This window comes from Branchiostoma floridae, chromosome 2 (genome assembly GCF_000003815.2).
Source record: "Branchiostoma floridae strain S238N-H82 chromosome 2, Bfl_VNyyK, whole genome shotgun sequence".
NCBI classification, from domain to species: Eukaryota; Metazoa; Chordata; class Leptocardii; order Amphioxiformes; family Branchiostomatidae; genus Branchiostoma; species Branchiostoma floridae.
The window spans coordinates 12,299,407-12,326,647 of NC_049980.1; the positions used below are offsets into that span (position 1 = coordinate 12,299,407).

At 40.0% G+C, this 27,241-nt stretch overlaps 3 protein-coding genes across 4 annotated transcripts in view; 2 read left to right on the forward strand and 1 right to left on the reverse strand.

The window, feature by feature from the left end:
- Nucleotides 1-2,348: 2,348 nt before the first annotated feature.
- Nucleotides 2,349-3,785, forward strand: LOC118409867 (prokineticin Bm8-c-like). The gene is made up of 2 exons (XM_035811236.1): nt 2,349-2,558; nt 3,269-3,785. Exons 1-2 carry the CDS (start codon nt 2,472-2,474, stop codon nt 3,521-3,523), a joined length of 342 nt encoding a protein of 113 aa, XP_035667129.1. The 5' UTR covers nt 2,349-2,471; the 3' UTR covers nt 3,524-3,785.
- Nucleotides 3,786-7,293: 3,508 nt separating this feature from the next.
- On the reverse strand, nt 7,294-24,734 carry LOC118407851 (trafficking protein particle complex subunit 12-like). 2 transcript variants are annotated; one of them, XM_035808408.1, is made up of 13 exons: nt 24,600-24,734; nt 23,797-24,006; nt 22,037-23,451; nt 21,690-21,806; nt 20,910-21,023; nt 20,447-20,585; nt 19,847-19,959; nt 18,296-18,368; nt 18,078-18,151; nt 17,686-17,784; nt 13,971-14,065; nt 11,260-11,347; nt 7,294-9,160 (listed from the first exon to the last, which is right to left on the reverse strand). In XM_035808408.1, exons 2-13 carry the CDS (start codon nt 23,993-23,995, stop codon nt 8,918-8,920), a joined length of 2,769 nt encoding a protein of 922 aa, XP_035664301.1. In that variant the 5' UTR covers nt 23,996-24,006; nt 24,600-24,734; the 3' UTR covers nt 7,294-8,917. The 2 variants fall into 2 exon arrangements, with proteins under 2 accessions (XP_035664301.1, XP_035664290.1); XM_035808397.1 differs by lacking the exon at nt 24,600-24,734 and adding an exon at nt 24,309-24,373.
- The window catches only part of LOC118407869 (EARP and GARP complex-interacting protein 1-like), a 5,013-nt gene continuing 2,485 nt past the window's right edge, over nt 24,714-27,241 (forward strand). Inside the window, 6 exon segments of the mRNA XM_035808433.1 lie at nt 24,714-24,852; nt 25,244-25,327; nt 25,786-25,918; nt 26,386-26,542; nt 26,796-26,913; nt 26,915-27,027. Coding sequence (XP_035664326.1) covers nt 24,811-24,852; nt 25,244-25,327; nt 25,786-25,918; nt 26,386-26,542; nt 26,796-26,913; nt 26,915-27,027 — 647 coding nt within the window. The 5' untranslated portion in view covers nt 24,714-24,810.

Genomic DNA, 27,241 nt, shown 5'->3' on the forward strand with positions numbered 1-27,241 from the left:
GGGGACTGTAACGACATAATTAGAAGCATGTGCACCTACCTTCTAGTCAAATGTCAAACCATCATTAGTTTGGTATGTTCACCACTTCTAAGGATGAAAGAAGCAGACGTCACTGAAAATGTTTGCACGGTTCATTACACCAGGAGCCAGCGAAATGTCACAAAAATTCCGTCTTCCGTCAAACTGATTTCAAACCTCCCCAACGTTTGCCAAAGGGTATACCGGTAAGTGGCTGGTTCCTAACAGCGTGAGACGTTATATCAAACCACGGATGGAACATATTATTCCAAATGATGTTAATATAACTACCATAAATAGACGAAAATGTCACAGACACCCTACGGTAAAGATCTTTAAATTGAGAGAACGGGCTTGGGGTAAGTGGGAAGGGGATTATATGCTGCGCTCTAGACGTCAAACTATAGCCCTGCCCAGACGTCACTTATAACTCTATAGTTTCTTCATTTTCGTCATCTATCTACCTCTATATTCTTTAGCCAGGTTGGCGAGTTCAGATAAGGCATTGATCAACAATGAGGCCCTGTACAATACAAGTCCATAATGTACATAGAGTTACGAAAAAAAGAAAACCACTGTCTTTTCTTTGTTCAACTGCTCTTGACACGATATGGTGGGGATAATAATTGAAGCGATTGTTTCCAACCGCTTCAACAATCAATTTTAGACGTTGATATACATGATTGTATGAAGTAAAATCATTATGTGCAAGGCTTTGTTAATAAATGGAACTTATGTTTTACAATGAGTGTGCATCCTTTTAAGCATCATTCAATCTTTTTGATGTTTTAAAACTATTGATGATGGGTCTAAATGTTCCTGGTGTTCAAGTCAATGGGAATTGTTCACCCTACCAGGAACCTTCTACACATTGCTCAATACGTGCATTATGTGTAAATCCTGTCAAGAATTGGTCCTGCAACAGAGGACCTATCGGTTTCCATCATGCACACCTACGCGAAATGTTTTCGACAGTTGAATGGGCAATGTTTTGTACCAAATTGAACACATATAATGTAAAGTAAATCCATGTCTTAGATTCGGATTGAGATAAAAGTCAAACTTTGAATGTACATGCTACGATATCACTATCCAAACATGATATAAATGTTTTCAGTTCTCTTAAGCTTTTAATTGCTCCCTTAAATATGTTGCATTTTCGGATCTAACCCCCCTGGATTGAGCGTCTACTGAGAAGTCCTAATATTGCCCCCCACAGTCCACTCTTGTGCACTCAGATTTGTTTTGAACGGGTTTGGGGATCAGACAGGATCTTTATCATTATGCCCCTAAATGTCTTTTTAATCTGAGGCTTTTGAAGAAATGGGACGTCAAATAAAATGGGTTTACGGGGATGGCAAATGAAACTACTTACTGCAAAAGAGGAAGTATTCACAAGATTTAATTTCGATGAAGTGGGGAAGTGGAGTGTTCAACTGGTTTTAAGCTGTACGATTTGCCAAGCAGGATTTATCACAAAAGGGAAATGTTTGCTGTGTTTAAGTTCGCGTTGTGGTTACCATGCATGAAAATACAAGTCCACTGCGAACAATGTGCATTATACAGTATGTAGGCGTACGATCTACGTCATCAGCACGCAGGTGGCAAGGGTGTTTGTGCTATTAAAGCCATATTCTAGCAATCCTTTCACTGATCCAGTCACCGACAGCCGGAGATTGTATAACACGTACGGGCAAGCACACTTGTACACATCTACAAGTGCACTCAAGGCTATCTCACGACATATGTTCCAATGTCGGTACTTTATAGTCATCACTGTGGAAGGATTTTTTTCTCGAAAAAATCAATTCGAAGCGGGAATGTTATCCATTGAATTTAGTGCAGTGACAAACAGCACATATACTGTGTACAGTTGTACGAACCCGTCATAGCACCTACGTCATGGCCATTAATAACTAAGGATGGTAATAGTGAAAAAAGGATAACTCTTTTAAAAGTTTCCCCAAAGCTCTCTTAAGTGACATTAAAAATCAAAAGGGCTTTTAAAGCTCTCCGAACATAAAAAGGCACCTACTATATACATAAAGCTGTTTCGGTTGAGGCGCCCTTTCAAGAATAATGCCAGAAGCAAAGTGGTTAACGAATACTTGCAACTTCCTGTGGAAGATGGAATTGAACTGTTTACGATAATACCTAGAGCAATGACTGCTTTTCCTGCGCATAATTCTTAATTAGTTTATAATGTAAAGCTGCCGCTTTAGAAGACACAGATGAAAAACATGTAAGGATTGCTTGTTAAGGAGATTTCCGCCAACCCCCCACCTGTAGCTGACAGCTACCTCAGGCTATGTCGTCACTTCCTGGAAAGAGGTATAAGTTGTAGAGACGGTGAACCCAGCCTTCACAACGGTAGTGCTGGACGTCTGGAGTCAATCGTCGTCAGAAAACATAGGAAGACAATCGACAGTCGTCTCCAAGTAGGATACCTAAACATGGTAGTGCCATCCTGTTTCCGATTCGCACTGGTTGGTGCTCTCATCTGCTGGGCACAAGTGTCTTCTCAAATCCCTACAGAAGCCGTAAGTTTGAGCTTCATTTCTTCACTAGCAATTCTGTACGTCTATTTTCATTGCTCGTTCGTTCACTGTGCTGTCACATTCATCGTGGGGCGTCGTACGGTTTTGATGTCGTAGTATTTTCAAGTATGTTGTGACGGAAGTAACATTTAACGAGGGTCTTAGACAGCCTTTACATGTAACAAGACAGCTGACTGTTGTAGGGCACACTAGTGCACAACTGTCGCAAGAATGCCCTCAGTTTTACGATCGTTCAACGATTGCGGGACTTATAAGACTGGGTCCATACTGATAAAGACTTAGAGAGAATGTTCCCTATGCAATGAAGAACAGGTGATTAATATCATCTATGTGTGGTGCGAGGCAATGTTACTGTAGGTGAATCTGGATTTCCTTAGCTGGGTTTCTATTGTAGGAGTGCAGATCGCCATCTGTATCATTTCGTCGTGTCAACCATTTATTGGGCGTATAGACGTTCCATGTTAAGGTTGAGATATGTATACGCATTTCGTACAGTATCGTGCAACATCATAATTGTTTTTATCTTGCATGGAAACATCATAATCGTAGATGGCGAACATGTGTACTTAGCATGGGTAGGTGTTGCGAGGTAGATGAGTCGGAGGGAAGGTAACTGCAGATGTCGATAGCCCTGGGTCAGTGACATTAGAGACCGGGTAGAACATTGACACGGTGTGTTCTGCTTTTTTCAGGGCCCAGTCTGTAGCAACGACCTTCAGTGCATGCGTAAAATGGACGGGTACGGGGCCTGCTGCGTCTTCTCGTCGCTTCTGTCCAGAGCCGCCCCGCAGTGCAAGACGGCAGGGAGTTCGGGGGACCTGTGTCACGTCGGGAGCAACTTCGAGCCGTACCCTTTCTGGAGGCCCCACGGCTTCGGGAGCTGCCCGTGCGGGAGGGGGTTGACTTGCGTCCCGCTGGACAGATCCTTCATTGGAGTGTGCAAGTAAACCACGTACGGGCAGACAGCGAGACCATGGTCAACATTTCAATACCTGTAACGTTAGTCCTCAGGTCATTGCTATAACGGGCAGTATTTTTTGTTGCCTTAGTGAACTTTGTAGATTCGGTAGGTTTTGACCTGAATTAAGACTATCTTAAAGATGACTGCTGGCTTTGTCAAGAATCATGGAAGTGAAATGATATCAAACTGAAGATCTGGTCTTGTGTGTGAAATGAAGAGTTATAAATACAACAGAATATTTTGATGGATGAAGTGTACTGGCTCTGTTCATTCTGAAAATGAAAAGTTAGAATAAACTGTGTGATATACAATATGTTAACTTAGCATACAAACATACACGTGTTAGAATTATAAAGATCAAGTGATTTTTAACATAAATCAGCCCATCGTGTTTATGAAATATATCAGAACCAGCAGATGAACTACATCTGAAGAATAGAATTGGCCATGAGAAGATGGGGAATTGAAATTATTATCATTAAGCTACATAATTTGCACTATTTACTTCATTGAAGAAACTTGAGCCTGGTGAAACCAACAATCCCGACTACCAAGGCTGCCGGACCGGATTTTTAGCTGACATAGGGATGTTCAGCTTCACGCTTGTCAACGACGTTCCGTCAAATCTGTTGAGTGCCAGAATGTCGCCGAACTCGCCAGAGAGCCGAGCGTATGTTTCGCTTTAAAATCTACCCGATCAAAATAGAAAAGCACAAATTGGACGGGGCTCGGTGACCCTTAGGAAGAGGTCTCTGCTATCATTAAAATCTATCGTTTACCACCAAGTCTAGCGTTTACAAAACAGAACTAAGCTCTGATGTTGACACCATTGTCGTCACTTACTGCCACATTGCCACCTCAAGTGATCACTGGTTGATTTGACAAACCGTGCTTTTTGCCAAGTTTTCATTGGCATCAGGCCGTCATGAAATTAGCTTAATTCACTCGCATATGGTGCCCAACATATTTCATGTTATTGTTAATACTGTTGCTAGTGCTCTGGTGGATGTAAGCGCTACCTTTGATTTTCGACGCCATGGAAACGTGAATTCAAATATTTATAAGACACTTTGACAAACAGTGCTTTCTTCTATATGCTTTCATTGGTATCAGGTGGTCATGGCAATTAGCTCAACCCACGTGCATCTGGTGCCAAACGTGTCTATAAATTCTCACCTCACCACACCTCACCGGTCCCATAGCCTCATCGGCCGTAGGGGCAGCAATGCCATCAACATAAGTCTTCCATCTTCGTCTATTAATTGATGAAGACTAAAAGACGGCGTTCCAGAAACATGCAGAAGATCATAGTACTCAAAGACGACGCAAAAGGTCACTAAGTTCTACCTTCCATAACAAAGAATCTACCATAAAGTCTTCAATTTAACTGACATTTTGATTTCTTGATCACTACTAGTAACTGCTACAATTGTATACATGTATTGGATATTGGAAATCAACAACATATAATTTCATCCTAAGCTAGTTGAACATGTGTAAAATAGCTGTACGATACTTCCCCCTCTATACCGCATGAACAACGTAGAGACGCTCTTCATAGCGGCTCCTATACGTAACACAACTGCGCGATGGTTACTTGTGCCCTTTGGTCGAAACTTTATCTTACGACATCGTCAAAACTGTAACGGCCACGCTTTGCATAGTACTTATACTATAAATGATACTGTTTGGCAGCGTCTATGTCGCAGTGATATGTAACCGACAGTAAATATATCTGTGCATCTATGTTGTATGTGTTGCGTGTTGGACTGTAAGTTTGTTTGTCCTCGCAGAGGTTTACTTTCACGGTAGGAGTGCTAGTAGAGGTTTAAAAGAGTTTTAAAATCTCCGTAGGAACAATACTGTACCATCGAAACACATGTTTATGGTGTCAGAATTTGGGCGGAGAGGAGTAAAGCTTCAGATTATCTGCAAAGCTTTAGGTTATCTATTGAGCAGCGAAAGTAGCATCCTGATACACTTGCTAATCACACGTGCACGTAATCAGATCACAGAATACAGTGGGTCATGAGATCAAGTCTATAATACTTTGTAACAGGTAATGAGGCTAGCAACATGTTGACAACTCGTTTTAATTCCATACGTTATTTTCTGATGCTGCAAAGAACATTTCGGTTTCAACAAAAACTAGTACCTTCTCATAGTATCCTTGTGATGCTAGATTTTACGAGCAAAGTGTTACGTGCGATTTGCACGTGCCAAATATTTACATGAGTTTTTGCCCTTTCTCTTAGGTGAAAGAACATAGGCAGGCGAGGTTACAACTCGTTAAGAATCGTGTTAATTCATCGATTGAACATGCTCTGAGAGCGAGATCCTCTGTAAACTTGCAAGAGAATATTTTTCAGTCACGATTCTCCTTCAAAGAGAAAAGCGCGGGTGCTACACATAACGACTGCTGACTGATTTGCGGTGAGCTGTGATCGCTGGTCATTAGAACTGGAAGAAAGCAGCCCGCCAGTGACGCACATCTGGCAGAGGCTAATCGCAATCTGCGCAGTTTGGACTAATGGCGATAACCTGATAACCTTTCTGCTCAGATCCACCGCCTGTTGGTAGCGATAACTGTGTTTTTATGATATGACAGAAATCATTTTCACAGAGGTAAGCGAAGATACGCCCAATTCTTAAATGTAGTAGGCAAGCCTACATAAAAACTATTCGTTTACGATCCCCATCGTCTCTAAAAGACCATCGAAAGTGATACAAACATCTCTACACTTTAGTTATTAATGGGATTTCAGAGCTCAGACAACAGGAATTGTAACTTACTAATCTAGAGGACCATCAATAGCAGTGTAACTTTTGCCTAACTTCTCCAGATACAAGACGAGGTTTTCTGCTATGGTGTACAAGTTCTGACATCTTATACTTGCAGGCGTTGAGGTGTACACCGTACTTCATCTGTGTAGATGGCTCTTGCTTTATATGTAACGTTAGAACTAGTGACAGGCATAATTGCCCGCGTGGATGGTGTTCATGACCAAGGCCAGGTATATTGACATGTGTGTGTGTGTGGATGGTGTTCAGCACCAGGGACATGTGTGTTTGCCTGTGTGTGGATGGTGTTCAGTACCAGGGACGGGCATACCTGTGTGTGGATGGTGTTCAGCACCAAGGATAGTTGTGTTTATCTGTGCGTGGAAGGCTTTCAGCACCAGGGAAATGTGTGTTTACCCATGTGTGGATGCTGTTCAGCACCAGGGACAGGGATATTTACCTGTGTGTGGATGGTGTTCAGCACCATGGACACACGAACGCGAACAGTATCTGTGTGTGGTTGGTGTTCAGCACCAAAAACATTTTTTTTTCGTATGGTGTTCAGTACCAAGGACAGCCTTATTTGCCAGTGTGTTGATGGTGTTTGGCACCAAGGACAGGTTTGTTCACCCACATTTTGATGGTTTTCAGCACCAAGGACATGACTTGTTGCCTGTGTGTGGATGGTGTTCCGTCCCAAGAACAGGGCTTTTTGCCTGTGTGTGTGTGTGTGGATGGTGTTCAGCACCAAGGACAGGTTTGTTTACCCAATGTGGATTGTGTTTAGTCCCAAGGACAAGGCTTTTTGCCTGTGTGTTGATGGTGTTCAGCACCAAGGACAAGTCTGTTTACCCACATGTGGATTGTGTTCACTGGCAGGACAGGTCTGTTTGCCTGTGTGTGAAACGTGTTCAAACTGTTGAGAATCAGTTGAAAAACTTTGTAGTACACAGTAAATGAAAGCTACAACGGTCCTTTTACAATAAATTATGCATATGTATTGCAAGAAAAGAAATCACATGAACAGTCCAGGCAAATGTATACCTGTATACATACAGGTACTGTCATCAACTGAAGCAGCTGTTTGCTCCCTATCTGATTTTATATCCTGACATCTGATCCTCCATTTCTTACAATATGCAATTTCAGGAAAATCAAGGGACAATTAAATCATGTTTCCTCACCAAAATTTTCTTAAGTACACCTTAAATTGTGCCATACTCATATATTCATATAGTAGGACATCTGTTGTAAACTACCCATAACAAAAAGGGTTTAGAAACTTCAATCTGATCAATCCTATCTCTGTATTTCATAAATTGCATCATATTGTATTATATACCATTGAAAAACATATTTACCATCCTTCAAATTGATGTCCTGTTTGCTTTGAACATACTTTCACGAGTTAAGAACTACTCAAATGAGAAATTTTCCTTTATCACATGTCATGTCTTTTACTAAATGTTTGTGTTACATTATCAGAAAGCTTGACTTCTTTACAATGGTACCTCATTTGCCATGATCACACTTTTGTGCATTGAGCACCATCACTTATAGTGAAAAGTGGGCCATGAAAATAAAGTGCACAAATTCCCCTGCCAACATCAGTCACTGTGTTGTCAGGAGATTGTCTGATGCATTCACATAGCCTGCTCAGGTGTTTGACCTGTGACTGTAGGATCAGGACAAATATGGTATCATTGTAAGGCTTTCTAATAATGTATAATTCTATAAATGAAAAATAAAGCAGATATTATTGATCAGGTTAAGTTTTGAACTTTTAATGTTGAGCATACACATATGAGGAGGGAATGTTTTCAAGTACAGACTTAGAAGCTTGAGCTAGAAATGATCAAATAAACATTAGGACCTCATTAGAGGGCTGTTGGCTAAGCTTAATCTTCTTCCTGTGTTTCACCATGGGAGCTTGTTATTGACGTCATTAAGTGCACATGTCCCTCAGGACAGGAAAAGCAAATACAGTATTGCATTATACTTTTGTGTTGGTTTTATTTCATGGAAGGTCAGAAAAGGATATTTTTCTTAAATTTTCAGTCAAAACAATTCTGTAGTACAGTGGTAATACATTCAGAATGGACATTTGCAGTGTCCTGAACTTACCTTTTCATACATGTCTATCTTGTCTCCCTAATGACCAGGAGGTCAAGGGACTAGGTAAGTCGTAGGTTGCCGTGAAAGCCGCAAAGATGAAACCACAGATAACATTTCAGGATTCACAGTACCTCTCTCAACCATGTTCACTTTCCTACAGCAGTATATTGAGTTATTTGGGCAACACTTTCACTGTAGGACAGTTAAGTTTTTATTTACCCATTTTGCCAGTGGTGGCAAACTTTAGAGAAACACATACCCAGCATATGACTGGTGTAGGTTAGATATACAAGTAGGTAAAGATAGATGTATCAGAACTACATTTACCTTCACAACTCCAATTTTACATGCACTAATTCGCATATGAAGGTGATATTTTAGCCATGTTGGAATTATTTTGTCATCCAAGGTTTGAATTTGTCAATTGAGTAATAAACCAACCATAAAAATTTTAAGACTGATAATACGCTAAGGCTAATGAAACCTAAGCTATCTTGAGGCTCTGTGCATTAAAACCGTCCCCCTTATGCTTTCCCACCAAATCTAGCATGGTGTGTTTCTTAGCCAGGGCCCGGGAGGACTCCAGCTCGTACATGGTACACAGGTTGAAGAGTAGGCCTTCTTGAACGAAGCGGTTGGGATCTTCCTGCACGACATTTTCCAGCATCTTCAAGGCTTCCTTCAGATTCCCCAAGTACAGCTGACAGACTGCTGTGTTGTTGATTGCCTACAGGGGGAGACATAAACATGCCTTCATATTGGAAAGTTTTGTCCTACAAGATGCTTGCTCATACAAGAAAGTTGTTAGATAGTGAAATATCCAAAAACATGGAATGAGGAAGATAGTTTGCTGGTTGCTCCTGACAAGTTTGTCAGCTTTGTCAGCCAAATGATTGGTACATAATAAATATGGCAATAGGCTTATGCAAACATGTGATACTAACTTAAAATCACAGAGTAATAAGGCACATTTACATTGCACACAATTTGGTTGAACTGTTGTACAGTTGTTTTACCATTATGTATTGCTGTATCCTGGTTTATACAGATTACAGTTTGTATTCAGTAAATATTACTGATCCTGGTGTTTAAATGAAGTGTATAGTCAATGGCCCACACTGGTAGCACCTGTAGAAATCCCTAATTTGAAATGGCTGCTGCTGACCTGGGTGTTGCTGGCAATCAATTTTGATTATTGAGTATTGTATGGAGTGCTCAAAATACCCACTTGCAAACTTGCAAAAGCAGCTACATTTTGCTTTGGTGCAATGTGAGTTTAACCTGAAATTTTTCAGTGGAACACAGGTCTTCATGTAACTGGAAGAAAAGATAATTAAGTAGCTGAAGAAAGTAATAACTTGGAAGTAGAGCAACCTGAAATGCTGATGGTGCAACCTGGCTTTTGATTTAGGTGATTAGCTGGCCATGCAGGTTTGACTGTACAAATACCACCTGCTATTTCAAAATAATCTGCCTAAAACTGAGTCAGACTCAAACGGGAAATTGCCCTTAGGTGTACCAGTTTCTACATTAGACCAGACTGTAAGGTTTGATCCAATCATACTATCATTACTTTGATAAGGTCTTAGTCATTTTAAAAAGAGTCAGGAAAAATACTGGAGGGCATTTTCTGTTATTCACACTATTGTGTCCTCTTTTCAAATCGTTTGATGTGACATGAGATGAAAGACAGGAATAATCAAGGCAAATGTACAGCCTTGCGTTTCAGTGGGCTTTGAAAGGGTACTTAGAGATCCTCTCTTATTAGCTTTGCTATCTTTTCCTCCATTAAATGAAATTCTAAGATGAAGGAAAGAAAGTGACAAGGTACATTTGTAGTAAGAAAACATTCTCACAATCATGACAGTGTTGTACTAACTAGTACTGTAAATGCATTTAAGTTCGCGGGGATTTAATTTCGCGGTAGCGGAAAAAAGACATTTTGCAGTGGTTTTAAGTTCGCGGTAACACCATAGACTGCAGTCTAATACCATAATAGAAAAATGTTTGCGGTGGTTTTAAGTTCGCGGTGAAGTGTTCACCGAAAACTGCGAACATTAATCCACCGCGAACATTTCTGCATTAATATTTTACAGTAATTATACTAATAGTTGCACCAATCAGAAATAAGTAATGAAGAATGGTAGCAGGAGCAGCAATTATATTTTCCCACTTGGCTGCACTAATATGCCAGTTAGTGGCAGGGTTTTTTCCTGGAATTGCCAGGTCACGTGTTAGTTGCTTTTGATTTGCACTTTCCACAGGAGAAAACTGAAAAGATAAGAACATTTTTTGATGCAGAAACCACAAAAAAGTGCCCAACAAGCTGCTAGGGGACCCAAACATACAACACTTTATCCTTACATTTAAACTATCTGCCACTTAATAATCAAGACCAGAGTATGTCAAAGACAACATAAATACAAAAATGAAAGTTCTACACACACAAGGGCAACTAATTTTAATCTTTGTCTGTCCAACACCTGCACACAATACATACAAATTATTTTTATAATCCATTCAGAGGTTCTTACGTTATAACTACAAATACTATGAAATGCAAACAAACAAACACACTACAGATATTTTCAACAAATGTTGTGATATTGGATATATGTATTATACTTTGCTAGTGAAGCCATGTACAGTCACACCTGTATAAGAGATCACTTTACAAAATGACCATCTGACTAATATGACCCAGTCCCTTAGATAATTTACCCATTGACAAAAGAGTTAAGAATTCTGTCTATAGTGATCACCTATCCACATAGACCAGATTTTATCAGTTTTAAAAGTTACTGTATGTGGTTGTTCACAACTCACCACTCCATTGTCTGGCTGTAACTTGTAGACCTGTTCAAACAGTTGGCAGGACTCTGCAAAGGACCCTTGGCCCAAGGCTAGGAATGCTCTGGAAGGGGAAGACAATTAAGAGCGAATGTCTGTAAGGGTCAAACAATGGTGGCACCGGTCAAAAAATAGATTTGGCTCATTTTTTGCAAAGTGATAGTACTTGGTACACAACCCCTCAAAATAGCTTTCTTCCTTCTCAGAACCCCTCGTTGCCATGGCAACAGGCCAAAGAAGTTTGGGGGCCATTTTGCCGGATTTGGGCATGTCAAAAACATGAAAATTGGCACTATCACTGAACAATGCTTTAACTAAACAACAAAGGCAGAATATGCTGATCAGAGCAATGCCTAAACTTGTATGAAATAGCAGTAAAGTTAATCTCCTGTAAATTCTAAGGCCCTGGGCAGCCTGAATACAATACACTGTTTTCAGGTTGTAAAGAATCTGAAATTTTGCCCAACTTCAAAGCACTGAAAGTCCATAAGTATAGAATATTTTCGCTTGCAATTTACTACAAATGATAACCTACTATAGGGCTATTAGATGAATGCTAGCAAAGTTTGGGTTCTTGTTTTGTTGCTATGCAATCGTCCGTCGAAGTGGGTCAAATTTCATGATTTTGATAATATGTCATTTTGTGCTCTCTTTAAACAATCATAAGTCCCATACCAAAGTTGCTCTGCAATTAAAATTCACATGGATTATAAACCAATGCATTGTCTATCAAATGCATGTTTGTAAAGTTCGGGTTCTTGTTTCGTTGCTACGTAATTGTCCTTTAAAGTGGGTCATTTTTTATGATTTTGATAAAATAGCAGAATGTTTGAAAGTTCAGAGTGGATTAATCTGACATTAAACATAAATATGACATTGTGTAGAATATAATCCCTACAAATGTTTTGTTATGGTGATAGCACATTGCTACATCGGTTCTATAAAAACAAAGACTGTGACATGTGTATCACTGTTGTCAAGAACGTGATTTGTGGAAAAGTCAGTGGAATACGACCTACTTTCAGGAACATGTACATTCACTGTTAGAATACCCGAACTCGAACTGTCCAAACAAGCATTTGATAGACAATATATTCGTTTGTATTCCTTGTTAATTTCAATTTCAGAACAAATTTACTTTGCAACTTATGACAGTTCAAAGAGAGCACAAAATGATATATCATCAAAATCATGAAAATTGACCCACTTTAACGGACAATTGCTTAGCAACAAAACAAGAACCCAAACTTTACAAGCATGACCTTGAGAAACAATATCTTGGTTTACATTTCAGGTAAATTCTAGTTACAGAACAATTTTGGCTTGTGAGTTATGATTGTTCGAAGATGATGCAAAATAATGTATTTTATCAAAATCATAAAAAATGACCCACTTTAAAGGACAATTACGTAGCAACGAAACAAGAACCCGAACTTTACAAACATGCATTTGATAGACAATGCATTGGTTTATAATCCATGTGAATTTTAATTGCAGAGCAACTTTGGTATGGGACTTATGATTGTTTAAAGAGAGCATAAAATGACATATTATCAAAATCATGAAATTTGACCCACTTCGACGGACGATTGCATAGCAACAAAACAAGAACCCAAACTTTGCTAGCATTCATCTAATAGCCCTATAGTAGGTTATTATTTGTAGTAAATTGCAAGCGAAAATATTTTATACTTATGGACTTTCAGTGCTTTGAAGTTGGGCAAAATTTCAGATTCTTTACAACCTGAAAACAGTGTATTGTATTCAGGCTGCCCAGGGCCTTAGAATTTACAGGAGATTAACTTTACTGCTATTTCATACAAGTTTAGGCATTGCTCTGATCAGCATATTCTGCCTTTGTTGTTTAGTTAAAGCATTGTTCAGTGATAGTGCCCTTAAGTTAGCCAATTTTCATGTTTTTGAAATGCTCAAATCCGGCAAAATGGCCCCCAAACTTCTTTGGCCTGTTGCCATGGCAACGAGGGGTTCTGAGAAGAAAGAAAGCTATTTTGAGGGGTTGTGTACCAAGTACTATCACTGTGCAAAAAATGAGCCAAATCTATTTTTTGACCGGTGCCACCATTGTTTGACCCTTACAGACATTCGCTCTTAAAACATTGCATTGTTGCTGGTACTGCATACAAAAATCTCCCATTAGCAATGGAATAGTATTTAAACACTATGGGTCACTGTAAAATGTTTATTTTGCTAAACTGACCAGAGTAACACCAGACAATTATGACTATGATCACAGTAACAGTGGCTTACATGGTCAAATAGGTAGAGTATAGGACTTGGTATAGTACTGTAATACATTAACAAATTCACACATTTTTGTACATGTGTCGAGGTACATGTAGCCAAAGGTAAAGGTAGCCTTTGAGGCTGTAGGGACAGTGAGTTGTTAAACCATTGTGTCTAGGGCATGGTATTGGAGAGCACAGCCCATTCGTATACTTCCACCTCCCCAACCAAAGTCAACTACCCATTTTAGGGAGGACAGTCATGCAAAATGCCTTTCCCAGGGATTCAATGTCTAGCCAGGAAAGCCAGGAATAGAACCAATGACCTCTAGACCTCATGTTCACTAGCCTAGCCTTGGTCATCTGACAATCTTGTTGGGGGCTTGGGTTCTACATGAACAAACCTGGGTTTGATTCAGCTATAAAACTTAATTTTCAACCCACTTGTTGGTAGTTTTGACAGCCTCTCCATCTTCTTCATCTTCCAGAAGTGGCTCTGCCTTCTCAAAGCACTGCTGGGCTCCTCTCACATCCCCAAGCTGCAGTCATGGAAAATCTTGATATAGTCAATAGTGCATTTCATTCAACTAAACAAAAATGGCAAACATTAGTCTGTATGGTATTGTTGCATACACGTGTCTTTAAATTTAAGGAACATGCACCAAATTGCACTAGTGGTAGTTTTCTAATCGATCATTGAATGATCAAAATTGCATTTGTGTGACCCTTGAATTTATATTATATGTATTGGAATATGGTGCACTATGATACACTAGAATATTCATTCTTTATCTCTGAAATCTGTAAAACTAAGGGTTGCTCTGTGGTCGTAGCCTCTAGTGGAAAAGCTGTCTTATGGTCTCATTGATGTATTACTCCGAGTGGGTACCCTAAAATAGATCCGAGACAAAAAATAAACGGCTGCACGGACGCATGTTTTTAGCGGTGAGAAATTCCCTTTCAGCCAGCGGAACTGATCTCAAAAGTTAGATTGGTGAAAGCTTGTTTGTAACAGAAGTAATTAGCAGGTAAAGTTTTGTAGCCGCGCGCTAGGTCGGAGGTACACAGTCGTGGGTTCTGAGTGGTGCGGTTGTACACTAGCAGCGAAAAAGTGCCTTTTTGGGGGATTGTCTAATCGTAGTTTGTAATTGCTATAAAAAAAGTTCCGAGGCTTAGTTTACGTTGGCAATTTTTTTCCACGATATAGGGTAAATGTGCTTGACATAGAATGAAAAATCTGCTGAAATTTCACGTAGCTTCATTATGAACGCGGCCATTTAAACCACGAATTATAACATAGAAGTCTATGAGAAGAAGAAACTCATCAATGAGACCTTACTCTCTATGTTTGAAATTTCACACTAAGGTCTTCTACACTAGAGTAACCCTGTCAAAGTAGCTTTCCCTCCACTTCTATAGAAACAACTTTGTCATTGGCCAAGTTACTATATGGAGATATGGTTCGGGATGTCCACGTCATGAAGTAATCCATTACGATAATTGCCTCTCTGAGGAATTCATTTGCATCATGCTGTGACGAACAAAAGTCATACTTGAGTAGTTGCTATATATCATTTATTTGGTGTAGTCAAGTAAGATCTAAAGTATTCCCTTTACTCAGCCATATACCTTCTACAAGTTATGAATTAAGGGTTAATGACCCGCCCTGAGGTGTACATCATACTACATGTACATGTATATACAGTGATTCATGGCCGATTCCAAATAACCACAGAATGAACTTATGAGGTGGTTATCGGAATCGGCCATGAATAATGGCACCGTATACACCGAAGGAAAGCGGGTTATTATCATATACACATTGTCATAACTCAGCTCCGGAAGGCATATAGACGAGATCCAGTTTTTGTTCATCCTGTCCTTTTTTATTACTGGTCGGGCAGATTCTTGCTCTCCCTGCCTTCCGAACATTCTTACTTGTGTGGCTGGGTGATAATGTCTCACCATCACTCCTTGTACCTGTACCTGCTGTAATGTCACTGTTTGTGATCGATTACAACGTTTTGTTCATCTTTGAACCATGTGCCATTTTGTTGCTCTCATTCCCAGCATAATGTAAGGATCCTCTACTTACTGCTGGTTGGCAATAATAACCTTAGAATGAGACCTTTTTTCTGTCCCTTTGCTAAAAGTGTGCTTGTACCAATGCAGTATTCATTCAATCAAGTATTTCTTACATACATGTAACAATAGGTTATGTCAAGATGGTACTTTTATTCAACAAAGAAACCTGTTACAAATGTTGGCAAAAAGATTCTACTCCCCTGCATGATGGCATTGTCAAGTGGTCAATAACTAGGATATTTGGCTGATTATTGACCGGGGAATAAGGCATCATAACCAACATGAAATGGGGCCTTTTGACTGGTCGATGTCGCCTGGTTATATGATAACATATTCTTAAATTGTAGAATATTGGCACCAACATTGCAAATATTCTGAATACCAAAATCAGAGTCCATTAAGATTGACATTTGTAACTAGTTTTAACATAGCCAGCCACAGAACGTAAAACATATATAATTTCCATATTGACCATTACAGTAAAAGATCATCAAAGCTTTAGGGGGATGAAAAGTCACCACAAGCCGACTGTCAACAACTTCAGTAACAAGTGGAGTGAACTGCCAAACATGTTCAAATGCATTCCTTGATTCATCGGTCAACTCAAGCTTAGGTGGGAAGTGGCCAGATTTCAAGATATTCTCATGATTCAATCAAGTTACATTCATATGTTGTGAATATCGCAGTGCAGTGCAGGTAGACTTATAACTAATAATGAAGAAAATGACCAAAAACAGTGACTATTCAAAATGTGAGCATTTCTTGAGTTTTCATTGTAAAGATAATACCATTCCTCCCTTTATTACCTGATCAACTACTAGTACATCAGGTAATAAAAAATGATTACGCTTATTGCTGACAGTCTGTTTTCTATACTTATCCTGTTACTTTAAGAAATCCAAGCAACCAGTGAAACCACAGACCCAATTTCTGTATGTGTCAACAGCCAATGGGGTTAATCTTACATTAGATGTGACACAATTGAGTATCCAATCAGAATGGACATCATACATATAGCTACTAGCAAAAGAGATACACCCATGCTGCAATTAGCTTAAAAGATGGAACGATTAATCACACTAGTTTCAAACACGCTCTAGTGAAATGTTTTAGAACATGCACAATAACACACACATATTGTGCATCGTACATGGGAAACCTAATAATACAATGTAGTTATCGTAATGTTATTTCAATTGTTTTTCTTGTTATGTATTATTCCTGGCAATTATTGATAATTCTTTTTATCGTGAAATCCATTGATCTGTTTTACATTTTTTCAAAGATCTAACTTTTTTTAAAGTTTAAAGGAGAAAGATAATAGGCTAAGCCTTTTTAGTGCTGTTTCTCTCCTCCTGCACTTTTGTTTTTTTACCTCAGACTATGAAAAATGGTGTTTTTTATATCCATGAAGGGGCCATGGGTGTGCCTCTCCAACGATGACATTTGCCACATGTACAAGTACTAGGTTTTTGACTTAACAGTCCTCCTTGCATTTGGACATCCTGGTAGCTTAGCAAACAGTCCTTTTTTGTACATTTGTCTTGGATATGCCGGGTCTCAATTTTTTGTTGACTGTCAGACACATAGTTTTGTTAAGGTTTGGGCCCCCTAGCAGCAGCGCTCATTCAGCTAAGAAGAAAGCAGTTGCAGTGTTGGGTTCTCATAAAAAATGTAGTCTGCTAAACCTTACAATGCCCTACATTGTGTGCACGTTTAAGAAGTGGCAGTTTGATAATTCCAGCACCGTGTTTTAGCTAATATTTCATTTCTAGGGGTTAAATCAAGTCCTTTCTTGGCTGTTTTTGCTGCGTAAATTGAAGATAATATTTTCTATTCATTTTGTGACATTTCTTCACACACAAATTTAGGTCATAGTCAGTTGTACAAAGTCATGCAAGCACAGCTCTCAGACTATAGATTTGCTGTCTGAGAGCTGTGTGCTCACAACTGACTATGAACTGTACTATTCTGCATGTAAATTATTCAAATTGCATGCAAAACTTTTGCAAACATGTAATTTTGTACTGTGCTGTTTGTAACCAAATAAGAGTATTTCAAGCATTGGCCTTACCTGAAGTTTGATCCTACCCATTGCACTTAGAATCTGGGGAGTATCTCCAATTTCTTGAGACAGTATGGTGTCCATCGTCTCATAGGCTAGATTAAAATCCTGAAAACCAAAAAATTAATGAGTTTGTAAATTATCAATATCTAACAGAAACATGCATAGCCCATAGATCCATGAAAGAGAAATTTTACAAAGAGATATATGCATTGTAGATGGATTTTTGTTGATGATGTCATTTTCATTAAGTGCCTAGCCCTTTTCCTGTGAAAACATGCGCTGAACTGCGCTAGATACAGCCCTTCTCCCGTAAGGTGAGAAGTGTACACAATCACCATTTTACTTTCAAAAGGAGGTTAGTATATCACAGAATCCAATTCTTATTTCTGTTTCCTTACCTTCAAGACCACAGCACAGTTGGTGATGGAAAACTGCACCCGAACTTCCCGAGACTTCCACAGTTGTAAAGATGCTAGGGGAAAGGAAACAGGTTTGAAAACAATTATATTATAGATCAAATAAAACTTATGAAAAAAGTCTTGCACATGAAAAAAAGGGCACTGTAAGGTAAACAAAGGATGTTGCAGGTATCAGTGCTACTATCAATGATAATTACCTGTCCTGTTCTCTGGCGACAACACCAGCATGCTTCCATCTTCAGCCACACCTTTCTCCAGGTTGGTAACAACCTGTAAAATCAGACATGTACATCCGTAAAAAGTTTCCTTAGGTTGGAGGATCAATTAAACAAAATCTTCTTTTTTACACAACCTTCCTTCTAATTCATCAGTAAATGTTTTGACGGCCTTCATCAGTACAAAATGAAACATGCAGGATTCCTGCACCAGGAATTGAATTTTTATGAAGATTTGGAGGATTCCTGAGTGCAGGATTCCTGCCTGCAGCTGTATTCGCGTAATCAATGAGACCTGATATAACAATAAATTTACACAGACTGAATATTTCATGCAGGTATGAGGTCTCTGAACTCTTGTAATTGTTTGTTTTGCACAAAGGGCAAACTGCCTTGAGGCAAAACAAACCAGTTATGTACAGTAAATGCAAGCTGAGAAGGGCCAAATTAATCCGCTTACACCAGAAAGGACCCCTGCTATATGTATTTCTGCTTGAGGTGTTTCTTTTCTAAATTATGAGGTTTCCAGCTTTACCTTTCATTGATTGCTTTCATGTTGCATGTATGTATGGGGTTGCCCCCCAGGGAACTTTGAAAAATGCCTAAACTGGCGATATGTAACCCTGGTAAAACAAAAATAAACAAACAAACAAACAAATGTCTTTAAGTTTAACTAAAGCTACATAATTATCATGCTCATTTTCACCTGGGTCAAGTGAAGAAATAGCTGTTAAGTGCCATTCCCTAGGGCACAACACTAGGGCCTGCTAGAGATTCAAATTTAAACCCGGCACCTTAAGACAACAACACTATTAGCCAGATGTTATAGCATAAATCATATTTAATTTTAAAAAATCCACCTGACACACAACTTTATTTCTACAAAGCTTCTGCAAACTGTGCAACTTCTATATGCATTGAGGAATATTTTCATATATTACATGATTGAAGGATTAATAAATCTTGATTCCTGAGCATTCTTCTCTTATAGGCTGAATATCATTTTTAATTCAGTTTCCCAATTTCCCAAATACGATGAGTTATGCTATGCATATTAATACCTTATACAGTATACGATGGCTGCCATCTTTTACATTACTACTTGTAATAGCAGAAATCAGATATTGGATACAAAATGTAATACTGTAAATGGAGAAACTTTTGCGGTGGTTAAATGCTAACGGGTTTCACTGTGGCCGCTTCACCGCGAACTTAAAATTGAAAATTTTTCTATGACAGTAAGAGACTACAGTGCATTGTGCTACCGTGAATTTAAAAGCACCACAAAAAGGCCTTTTTCTCGCTTCCACGAAATTAAGTCTCCACAAACTTAAATGCATTTACAGTACTACTACATTTTTTCCACCTTGCATAACAGAATTAGTGAATTTGTCAATAGATCAACTTTAATTATATACAGTTGATATTGTCATATAAAAATATTAAAATATTTGAGTTGTAAATATATTACAGCACATTAGGTATGAGATTAAGAAATTCACGATGACTATCTGATGCAGTCACATTTCATACCTGGTTACATGTGCCGAGCAAGTGGTAGAGTCTGTCAAGCGCCTCATGTGGTTTTCCCAGGTACTGCGGCAGCTCAGCATGGAGAACTCTGAAGTGGAATGGGACCATGGTGCCTGGGGAAGTGCACAAGGAATAGGAGTATGTAAATGTCTTTTCTTTCAATATCATGTGAGAATCAACATGTCCAAGGCAAAAAATCTACAGGTCACTACTGCAAGGACAAGGGATACTACATGTATACAAACCAAAAATACCACCTGTATATGCAGGTTTGTGCATGGAAAAATGGAGCTGTGCAGGTATTTCTGGTCTGGTGTCTACCTGCACCTAACCTGCTCTGGTCCATGTACTGGGTTTTATGTATATATCAAATTTCATATGATGTACATGTATATGGATTGTTATTAGCTGCATTGACCACCTACATGTATAAAGCAGAAAAACAGCTGCTATGGTTCCTACTATCAATTTTAGTATGATCCATACTTCCTATAAATTCAGAGTGGTGCAGGTAAAATTTCTCTGGTGCAGGTAATTTCCAATGTTACCTGCACCAGTGCAGGTAGGCAGACAAAAGTCATTTGTGCCCTGCAAACGCACCTCTTCTCCCTTTGTATGTGTCTGGGTAGAACTCGTAGTAAAGATCTGGTTGGTCCAGACTGCCGAATGCCTCCAGCTCAGCCTCCGCAGTGGAAAACATCCGTAGACGAACCAGCAACGCAATACGGGTGAACCACAGCTGTGAAACATATATATAGAAATGGTATTGAATTCTGTTATATCTTATCCTGCTATATTTAATCCTGCTACTAGATAGGAAATTGTGCAGAAAGGAGGTTTTCACAATGTTATAAGGTTTGAAACATTTCCGTTTGTTCACATAATTCATGAATTTTGCAGATTGTAATTCTACAGTTTTACTGTTGATAGCCTTGTACTAGCCTGACTAAAATCGCGCCCCTAGCGGCCGGCTCTACTTAACCCCAGCCAGCGAGAGATTGTGTAAACACAGACTAGCCCTGTACATGTATATGTGAGTCAGACATATGTCCGTGCCCCTTACCTGTAGACTATGTGGAGTATGCCTTGACAGCTGCCCTGCCATCCCCATGCCTTGTCCTGACTGGGCCAGCAGTCGACCTGTCATGTCTACTGCAGCACGCAAGTTCCCCGTTACCTGGGAGACGATTGATGCATAATGAACATGTATATGACACAAGCAAACAAGGTCTGTATATTCACATATTGATAGTCAGCCTTTAAACTCCTTGCTTTAACCTAAGGCACTAGCCACTAGCATCCAAGATTGCTAAATGAAAATTCTGTCAATTATCACTTTAACCATTCAAAAATCAAAAGTCATGACAATCTGTCAACCCAAATCATTCTCCTCCAGAGTCTAAAACAAAATTGTTTCCTGCTGTTAGAACACCAGGGCTCGAAATACTTTCTTCTCTATACCTGCACTGGTGCAGGTAATATTGAAAATTACCTGCACCACACAGGAGGTATTTCGAGCCCTGAACACAAAGCTACAATCAAGAGGACAAGAACCTACACCACAACTCTTCATATGTCTAAGAGCTAGCAACCATTAAAAAAGAATCTAGACCATGGCCTGTCCAGAACATGAAACATTAAAACAAGAATTCCTACTATAGTACCTTAAAAGGCACTAGTGGTCATAATCTACCAAGTTAAACATTACAACATGTATCATAAAGATCTTGAGTTACAGGCTGTCCACAAAAAATCAGACACATATATACATCTAAAAACATGTCCTTCTTGGCAAAAGTGCAACATTATCATTATTAATATATTTTTGTACACCAGTACATACAATCAGGTGCTTCAGCCCCTGTTCATTGTGTGACACACTGTCCACTGACAGACTCTGTCTCTTTGAAGCCTCCTGTTCACCAAGGCTTTTCTTCATCAGATCCTGGATTGGGTCACCCTGCAAGGAAAGGAATAGCAGAATGAAAAGACTCAAAAGATATTATTGAATCGATGATGTACAACATAAATTTATTGAGCAATCTGACGAATTGTGATTGTTGAACAGTCGCAGCATCTAGTGGAAATAGGATGTTAACAATAGTATGCTAGCATGCATAGTATGCATATCTTGTTTTGTTTGTATCAGAAATTCTGTTTTGTCTTGTATTATTCCTCCAAAATTCTAACCTGTGACTCATCCACCATGATTCCTGGCATGGTCAGCTGGTCCTTCTCTAACATCACTGTTCCGGGCGGAGAGGTTGCTATGGCAACCAAGGTCTTCCTGGTACGTTCTGACGGGATCCAGGCGTCATGACGACGGTCCATCTCACTCATGTTGATAACGGCAGTGAATGGATCCTCCTCTCCTGGGAACGTGCCCTCGGTTGAACCACCGAAAGGACCTTGGGGTGCGCTCTGGAACAGTGCGTGAGTCGTGCCTACTGTAGCTTTCTGATTGGCCACTCCTTCTGATTCAAAGGCTTCTTGCGCAGTCTCGACTGAGAATGCACGTGCCTTCTCTGGAAAATTACTATCTTTGAGCTCTTCTTTGACACCCTGTAAGTCAGCCACATTTTGAGAGAGTTCAGTTGTAGACACCTGAGTGACTGCAGCATCTTCAACCAGCTGTGGTTTTGGGGCGCCCTTTCCTTCCTTCTGAAGCTCTTGGTCAATCTCATGCAGGAGTGCATCATGGGACAGCTGACGAGGAGTCGTGTGCAATGTTTGCTGTGACGCTTGCTCCTCCTTGTTGGTTTGTACAGAGACACAGCTGCCATCAGTCTGTTCCTGACCACTTTTCTCTGCTGGCTGTGAAGACAAGGAATCAAAGAAACTGGAACCTTCAGTGTCCTTGCCAGTCACTGGGGCGTCCTGGAAGAAGGAACTGACCGAAGGGGTCATTGCACTGTCCTTCTTTAGGTCACCCTGCTGTTCATTAAACACATGGATGACAACCTGTGTCTCCTCCCGGGGGCTTCCAACCTCTTGGAGAAGGAAGCCTTCGTTGTCGTAAGTTGCTGGCGGGGTTGCACCATTCCCACTGCCACTATGACTGTTTTTACTGGGAATTTCTATTCCGTCATATGTGCTATCCTCCTCCTGACCCCTGACCTCTTGACCTCTAACCTGATCCTCTGACAGAGCTTGCTGGATGTCAAACTTGGCCAGGTCTACACCTGACTGCACTGATTTAAACAGGGCTGGCTCGGACGGATTGACTGGCAGACCCATTTCAAATGGGGGTTGCTGTAATCCCAGTGGATCCAGTTTCTTCTGGTCAAAACTGGCCATGACTGGGTCAAACTGCTCAGACTTGCTTTCAGCCACTCCAAGCTGGTTGGAACTGGTAAGCTCTAGATCACAGGCAACCTCCACTTCAGGGGTGGGGGCCATTTGGTTGTCCACATCAGTGGGGGAGGGAAACGTGTCTACGCTAGAAGATGGCTGAAGCTCATCGAGTCCGTCACCTTCTGTGTCTGGCGGGGAGTCAAAATCAATGGCCACCTCTTCTAAGTTGCCGGGGATGTCACTCATCTGACCTGTGGAGGCAACATCCGTGTCTGATGTCACACTTTTCCGCTCCAGACTGTCCTTGACACCTGTTAAATGATACACAAATATTTGATGAATACCTACCTACCTACCTACCTAGTCCCTTGACCTCCAGGTCATTGTTGGTAGCCATGAAGATGGACGATCCTGTCAACAGTAGAAAACTTTGCACTGTTGACAGGACGAACCTGTCAACAGTAGAAAACTTTGCATTGTTGACAGGACGATCCTGTCAACTAGGGATGCGTACCTAAACCCACGTTTAGGTACAGGTCCGGATTCGAATCCAGAGGTTTAGGTACAGATGATACTCAGGCTAGAAGTTACTGTGAAAACAAAACAAAACAAATCAAACCACTGCAACCATTTCAAGATGTACAGTATGGTATTACCTTGTCCCATGCCATCTGCTGAGCTGGGCGTGTCTAGTTCAGGTGTTCCAAACTCAGAGGAGGGAGTCTGGAGCGTACCTGTCTCCTCCTGCACAGGTGTGTCAGCATCAGGTGATCCGTTCCCCAGGTCTATTGACTCATTAGGGTCCAGACTTGCTGGAAGTTCCAGTGATGACGACGGTTTGTTGTCCTGGTCCATAGTTGTTCTTCCTGTGAAACAAGTATATATAACATCTAATGCCTGGTGCTGTTGACAGGACCATCCTGCAAATAGTGGACAAATTTGCACTATAGACAGGATGATCCTGTCTATAAGAACTGAATGTCTCCCAATACTTGTATTGACAAGAAACAGTAAAAAAATTGTAATTGAGTTAACTGATCCTAGATATAGAGTGCCTATCATGCAAATCAAATCAATTCAAATCAAATAATATGCAGGAATATTTCATGATCCTGACAATAGTGCGAACATTTTGCTATTAACAGGACGAGCCTGTAATATTGCACACCTGAGGGCATTGACAGGACGATCCTGTCAATTTGCACTGTTGACAGGATCATGCTGTCAATAACTACTTCCATTCCAAAACATACTTACTATGCCGCAGTGGGAGGGGGGCATAAACCTGACCTAACCTAGCCTAGCAGTTTAACCTCAAAACATGCAATCAGACTAACTTAACAAATAGTCTTTCAATCTTGCGACATTTCAGTAACACTTTTTTAACTTCGTATAAAATAACGTGGTCTTTCTACGTTTCTATTCCGCAGTAAACACTGCAAGAAAATGTAACCCTCACCTTCCGCAGTACCTCCTTGTGAAGAACGTCACAGTTTTTGCGTATTGTCGTAAAATAGAACCGTTTACGACAACAATCTTAGTTTTGCGATAAATTTGGATGAATTTACGACTGTTTTTAAGGTTTGCGGTACACAACTCTATCGATTTTACGACGAAATGACGATGTACGATAGTGAGGGGCGTGCCGCAAACAGGTGTGATCTGACAACATGGAGGACGACGCTCCTGTGATCTACGGGCTGGAGTTCCAGGTTTGATCTAGATCTCTTACAGACCAGACAGGTTGTTAGGCGCTGATACAGTGGCTAGCAGTTCATCACACGGTCATTTCGATACCCAGATACTCAGAAACGTCACAGTAGTAGAATGGTAAACAGCAGAAGTAGAACGGTTGGAGCAGACGACACTGCACATAAATTTATTTCAGTCAGTCGGCATATTCGCTTAATTGTTGTGCTACTGAAGCAAGACAAAAATGGATCACCATGTAGTACTGATTTAAGCATAGTCAAGAACTGTAATAAAGTGGCTATATGATACATTGGCATGTGTATGCATCCGCAAATAAGACTTACAGAATTATGTGCAATGCAAATACAATACATGGATGATGATGTCATGATTGTTTTTATCTTATTCCAGGCTCGTGCCCTTACACCTCAGGTGGCAGAAACAGACGCCATCCGCTTCCTGGTTGGCACTCAGTCCCTCAAGTTTGAAAACCAGGTAGGGCTGATCGTCCTGTCAACAGTGCAAATTTTTCTACTGTTGACAGGACGATCCTGTCAACAGTGCAAAGTTTTCTACTGTTGACAGGACGATCCTGCAAATCAGTGACTCTTTGAAAACATGTAAAACACAATAATTTATTACCTTCAAATTTTTATGTCTGCTCAGTATGTCGCGAGATCAATATACTAGGTCCAAGATTTGTGTGGATCTTCTTCCCCAATTATTTTGAACCTTACCTTAAATTTTTCCACAAGTATTTGTTTTATGTCAAGAAACAGTTTTCCTTCTGAGTTTTATAAAAGTAGGATCATCTTTGCAAATTGAGAATGTCTAGCTGCTGTAATCTATATACTTTACATATCTGTTATTGTCATCATTTATTGTAATGCCGTGTAATAATATCTGTTTATGTGTCAAGGTCTTCTGGATGTTTCTAATGTCTTTCTTTTCAGATCCACCAGATAGACTTTGACGATGAGAACAATATCCTGAACAAGAATGTGTTCCTGCACCAGCCAGGGGAAGTTTGGCATGTCAGCGCCAGCCCAGCAGACAAGGCAGTGCTCACAACTGTGTACAATAACAGTGAGTACCACATGCAACCACGCCACGCAAACCACGCATTATCTGTGCCATTTATTTTGCAACTTATTAACTGTTTTAAAAGTCAGTTCGTATACATGAACCTGCTTCAATGACAATGTATGAAGGTTTTGTGTTATGTGTCTGCATGTTTGTGTTTTTGTGTCCGACTCTCCAAACACATTTGAGTGGCAGGAAGTGAGTGAGAAAATGATAAAATTGCACAGGTCAGACTTGTAGGAGTGACAGGAGGTAGAGTTCAGTTAGTAGAACCAGTCATTTGTCAGAGTTTAGAAATACAATGTAATACACTTTCCAGGCCATGGGGTCACTGGAAGAGGCTAGTACTAGTAGATTTGTTTTTGTCCTGTCTGTGTTTTTGCAGAGATTACCAAGCTTCATACAGCTGATCAGATGTCCATTTTTATTGGAATGGGTTCCTTGAATTTCTGGCTTGTTTTTTCATCCAGCCTCGGAACAGAAAGCTGAGATGTGCGGTGCAGTATGGAGAATTCCCTCAGAGTTTGACGCTTCAGCCAATGATGCCCAGGATGACACGTCTGCCTCCGCACAGGCACTGGAGCTGCTATGTCACCTTGATGATGGTAACCATAGTAACATGGTTAGGTAAGCACTTCATGGTCTGGTTCCATCTGTGTTTCAATGATAAGGTAACTTGAAAAAATGTTTGATGTTGACTAGGTGACTGTGACCATCCGTTCAATGAATATGACCAGCTGCCATCATCTGCCTGCTATGTAGATACATGACGGGCCTTACTTACAGTAAAGAGCTGGCTTTCTAATTGCAGATACATATTGATATAATCATAAGAAACATTTTCATTCTCTTATGTGCCATTATTTTGTTCTATTGCCAGCACCGTGTGGGAGCCTGCTGGTGATGGTAAGAAGCTGATCTCCCTCACAGAGAACAATATCCTCATGTGGGACCTGGATGTCAGCAGCTCTCAGGCTAAGGTATGTGTGCTTCACAATCACAGTTATCATCTGTGGTGTTGTTGTTTTATGTTTTCGCTAAAGCAGTACGTATACATGTACGTCTTGTATATCTCCAAACTTAAGCAGCGGTTTTATTGTGACGGTTGTACTGTATATCTCTTCAGCACAAATTCATGACACCAAGAATAAACATTTCCAATATATTACTACTGATACTATTGTACTACAGTTTATTTCAACTGAGAAAATCTCCTTTTCCTATGTATTTCAAAATTTAACCAGATTGCATGTTCTTGATGCAACATACCATATGCCAAGCATATCAGAGTATCACATAATGAATTATCATGATCACTTAATTATT

Excerpts from the sequence above, each read along its gene's own strand:
- LOC118407851 (XM_035808397.1), bottom strand. The coding sequence starts at position 24,360 with ATGATCCTGTCAACAGTGCAAATTGACAGGATCGTCCTGTCAATGCCC. Across the intron at positions 23,452-23,796 it reads AGCAGATGGCATGGGACAAG|GTGTCAAGGACAGTCTGGAG; the intron begins GTAATACCATAC and ends ATCATTTAACAG. Across the intron at positions 18,369-19,846 it reads TGCTCGGCACATGTAACCAG|GTTGTTACCAACCTGGAGAA; the intron begins GTATGAAATGTG and ends CTGATTTTACAG.
- LOC118409867 (XM_035811236.1), top strand. The coding sequence starts at position 2,472 with ATGGTAGTGCCATCCTGTTTCCGATTCGCACTGGTTGGTGCTCTCATC. Across the intron at positions 2,559-3,268 it reads CTCAAATCCCTACAGAAGCC|GGCCCAGTCTGTAGCAACGA; the intron begins GTAAGTTTGAGC and ends TGCTTTTTTCAG.